The following is a 3,940-nucleotide window of genomic DNA, read 5'->3' as shown; positions in this document are numbered from 1 at the left end:
TGGCCCGAAACCTTTACAAAATCAACCATGCATAGGGAAACTGAGATAGTTCGGTTTAGCTCTTTCGACCCATTTGGACTTTCAGCAAGTCAGAAATGAACGAGCTCAAACCAACAACACAAGGCCGTGTGTGGGGAAACAGTGAACCAAGTAGTTCTGTCTGTTTACACAGTCTTATCACGTCATCTAAGAACTATCTCAATCTATCTCATACAATTATTTAAGGAAACATATCCTTAACGTGTCTTTCTTTTCTGGGTCAACTACCAACTTTTTTATGCGGGATTATTATTTGTAGCCATGTCTTTCTGCTCACAAGTGTCGTAAATGCTGGAAATGAAAATTATAAAAATAATCAATCTGTCAAAGTGGATGTGGTTCGGTCGGTATGCCGTGCAAATTTGTCCAGATAGAATGTCGATTTATCTAAGGCTAGGCGCACATACAACTTTTTTTCAAACAAATAGTTCGATGTTAGTTGCTCAAACATCGCTAACATAAGCAACTCCGAAAGTAATCCAATACACAGGAAAAATGTTCACCTTGATTATTCAACAATTTAGTTAAATGTACGCGCAGTCACCTATAATTCCTTGTGACACAAACCAAGGAATTGATTCGAGGTGATCACCTAGTTACGTTGAGGATATGGATGGACCACTTCTGCAGACTGTATAACGGCGAGGACGAACTGAATTCCGCTGTCAGGAAGGATGATCCATTCAACATAGACGACGAAAGCCAACAATCTCGTCCTCCCGACTTAGACGAAGTAAAGATTGCCATATCTAAGCTGATGGCTTGAATGCCGAGCTCTTTTAAACAGCTAGAGATAAGTTGGTTAGGAGCATGCACCAACTTATCTACAAGATATGGTCGGAAGAAAGCATGCCCAATTAATGGAACCTCAGTATTGTTTGCCCGATCCTGAAAAAAGGAGACCCTATAAACTGCACCAACTATAGAGGAATAAGTCTACTTAACATCGCCTTTAAAATCTTCTCTGCCGTAATATGTGAACGTCTAAAGCCCATCGTCAACAACCTGATAGGTCCTTATCAGTGTGGTTTTAGACCAGGAAAGTCCACAGTTGATCAAATATTCACATTACGGCAGATCCTGGAAAAACCCCAAGAACATCAAATCGACACTCACCATCTTTTCATCGATTTCAAGGCCGCATATGCCCGCATCTACAAAGAAGAGCTGTATAGAGCCATGTCTAGTTTTGGCATCCTTGCCAAACTCCTCCCGTTTGTTTGTGTGGATGACCATTCAGAATTTACGCTGCTCCATAGAGGTTAGGAACTACTTAAAAGAACCTTTCCATGGCAAAAAAGGTTTTAGACAAGGTGATGCGCTGTCATGTGATTTTTTTAACATCGTGCTTGAAAGAATAGTGCAGAGCTCACACGTCAACACTAGAGGCACTATCTTTCAAAAGTCTGTCCAATTACTAGCATTAGTCGATGAAATTGACATTTTGGAGCATTTGTCAGTATTGAGGCAGAGGCAGCAAAAATGGGTTTAACGGTTAATGAGGGTAAAATAAAGTACATGCTGTCGTCAAGAAAGGACATACAACACCGACGTCTTGGCCGAAACGTCACCTTACTATGACTTACTTTGAGGTAGTCAAGGACTTCGTCTAAATAGGCTCCGCTGTAAACGCAGAAAAAAACACCAGCGCTGAGATCAAACGCAGAATAACTTTTGCTAACCGCTGTTTCTTTGCACTAAGAAAGCAATTGAGTGGTAAAGTCCTCTCTCGAGGGACCAAAGTGTTGCTATATAAGACCCTTATCATGTCCATCCTGCTATACGGTGTAGAAGCATGGACTATGACAAAAGCGGATGAAAGCACCTTGGGTCGGTTCGAGAAAAAAGTTCTTCGTATAATATACGGTCCCGTATGCATCGAAGGGGAGTGGAGGAGAACATGGAACGACGAACTGTACGGGCTGTACAGCGACGTAGACTTAGCCAGAAGAGTAAAAGTCCAACGGCTAAGATGGCTGGGTCACGTAAAGCGCATGGAAACCAATGCTCCGGCCCGGAAAGTCTTCGAATCCGCACCCACAGGACAGCGCAGTATAGGAAGACCGCGGATCAGGTGGCGCGCACAAGTGGAAGGTGACCTCACCCAACTTGGAGCGCGAAACTGGAGACATCTAGCTAGGGACCGAGCTAGATGGAGAAGTTTGTTGGGTGAGGCCCTAGTTCACACAGGACTGTAGCGCCACCTTAACTCGTTGTCCCATATAACTAAATGTCACGTTGATTCACATACTCGTCAACTTATTTTGGGGCAACATTAACCGAAAGGTATCATTCGTGAGCAGAAGTTTTAGCACACGAACTTTTAGAGACAATTTTGATATGTTTTGTGACATCAGAGAGTCAACACACTTACCTTAGCTTTCCTAGTTCATAAATTATGAAAAAAACTAATATCAATTGTTTCTAATATGACAATAATTGTCCGAAGTCAATTATTGTCACATATTGGCTTTTCGAATTACTTAGTTTTCACCTGCAAGTATAAAATTTAAGTACTTTCCTATTGTCCAGGTAGCTCTTTACCTTGTGGTTAAATAGGTTGTGGTTAAGTTTGCGACAAACTGAAAAAAGAAGTACAGTCTCAAACATTTGCAAGAAAGGTAAATAATGACTCGTGTTTGGCAATTAAAGAAATATAACCTTTCGTCTCAAACCATACAATTTGTTTATTTTTGAACTTTGAAAAACATATTTAATATTTATCATAATCGTTAGTGCGTTGGACTGTCATGCCAGAGGTCTTGGGTTTGATCCCTGCCTATGCCATCTAATGGTTTTTTTTTCACAAATTCTCCAAGAGTAATTCTTGTCATGAAAAAGTGCTTTCTCAAAATAGCCGTTCGGATTCGGCTTAAAACTGTAGGTCCCCTCCAGCCCTGACAACATCAATTGCACACAGAAATGGTTAAGAGTTGTAAGTCACTAGGCTCTAGTTCTCAACGGAAAGATCGTGCCATACCCAACTTAATTGTGAGTTCTTCAGAATAACGCACATATAAAGCAAAACAATTAAACGTCAATGTCCAATTTGACAATAAGCGAAAATTTATTTCCTTATACGAAACGAAAATCTTAGACTCTTGGCATCACTGCTAGTAGTTTTTGTCCAACTTTCTCTTTAGTACGAGTTCAAGGAAACCACCCAGCTGATTGCTTTTGACATTTCTTGTTTCAACATTGGCAAGAATTTAAATTCATATTATTATTTTTATTCTTGTGACAAAGTTTACGATTAAAAAAAAAAATCTCAATAAATTTACAAAATTAATATGGTTCTCCTAACACTAGTCAGATCAACAACCAAACGTGTTCCTTTGATTAAATTCCGCAAAGGTGGCTTAGGTCAAAAGGGTCCAGGAGCAGGTTCTTCGGCAAGTAGTACAAAACCCTCGGTAATGTCTCCTTATTTGTTGAATAACATGCCTCGATTTGCCACTTATAATTGTGTGTTCAATATTTGTAAGTTTATGTGTTAATTTGTTAAAATATTTTAGGCTAGCCAATCGAGAGGGCCCGCTATCGAAGATTGGGAATTACCACCTAGATTCAGGAGGAAACCAATAAGTGAAATCGAAATGGATTACATCAATCGTGGGGGTCCAGCCTGAAAAAAATCGAAAACCATACAATAGCAATGCAGAAATTTAATTAATTAATAAATTATTAATGAAATCAAAGCAATGATGCTTAGTGTATTTCTTGTAGAGTCTGTCAATGGTTCCACTGGATTGGGCCAATAACCTCGTTACGCAACACAGTACACAAGTAATTCTTTAGTAAAGAGTTCTTTTATCTAGTTAAAGTTTCGCATGAGCTTCTGAACTTAATTAATTAGTGTAAATCAATTCGATCGGTTGAGTCGACTCTCGTCGTTTGCGTA

The 3,940-nt window shown here is 39.6% G+C and overlaps 1 protein-coding gene across 1 annotated transcript; it reads left to right on the top strand.

Annotated features, from left to right (window-relative positions):
* The first annotated feature begins 3,210 nt into the window (after positions 1-3,210).
* LOC129940458 (uncharacterized) lies at positions 3,211-3,737 on the top strand. Its single transcript, XM_056048804.1, has 2 exons — positions 3,211-3,452; positions 3,555-3,737. Exons 1-2 carry the CDS (start codon positions 3,330-3,332, stop codon positions 3,666-3,668), a joined length of 237 nt encoding a protein of 78 aa, XP_055904779.1. The 5' UTR covers positions 3,211-3,329; the 3' UTR covers positions 3,669-3,737.
* The last annotated feature ends 203 nt before the right edge of the window (positions 3,738-3,940 follow it).

This window comes from Eupeodes corollae, chromosome 1 (assembly GCF_945859685.1).
Source record: "Eupeodes corollae chromosome 1, idEupCoro1.1, whole genome shotgun sequence".
Taxonomy (NCBI): Eukaryota; Metazoa; Arthropoda; class Insecta; order Diptera; family Syrphidae; genus Eupeodes; species Eupeodes corollae.
This window is presented reverse-complemented; position numbering and strand designations above follow the sequence as displayed.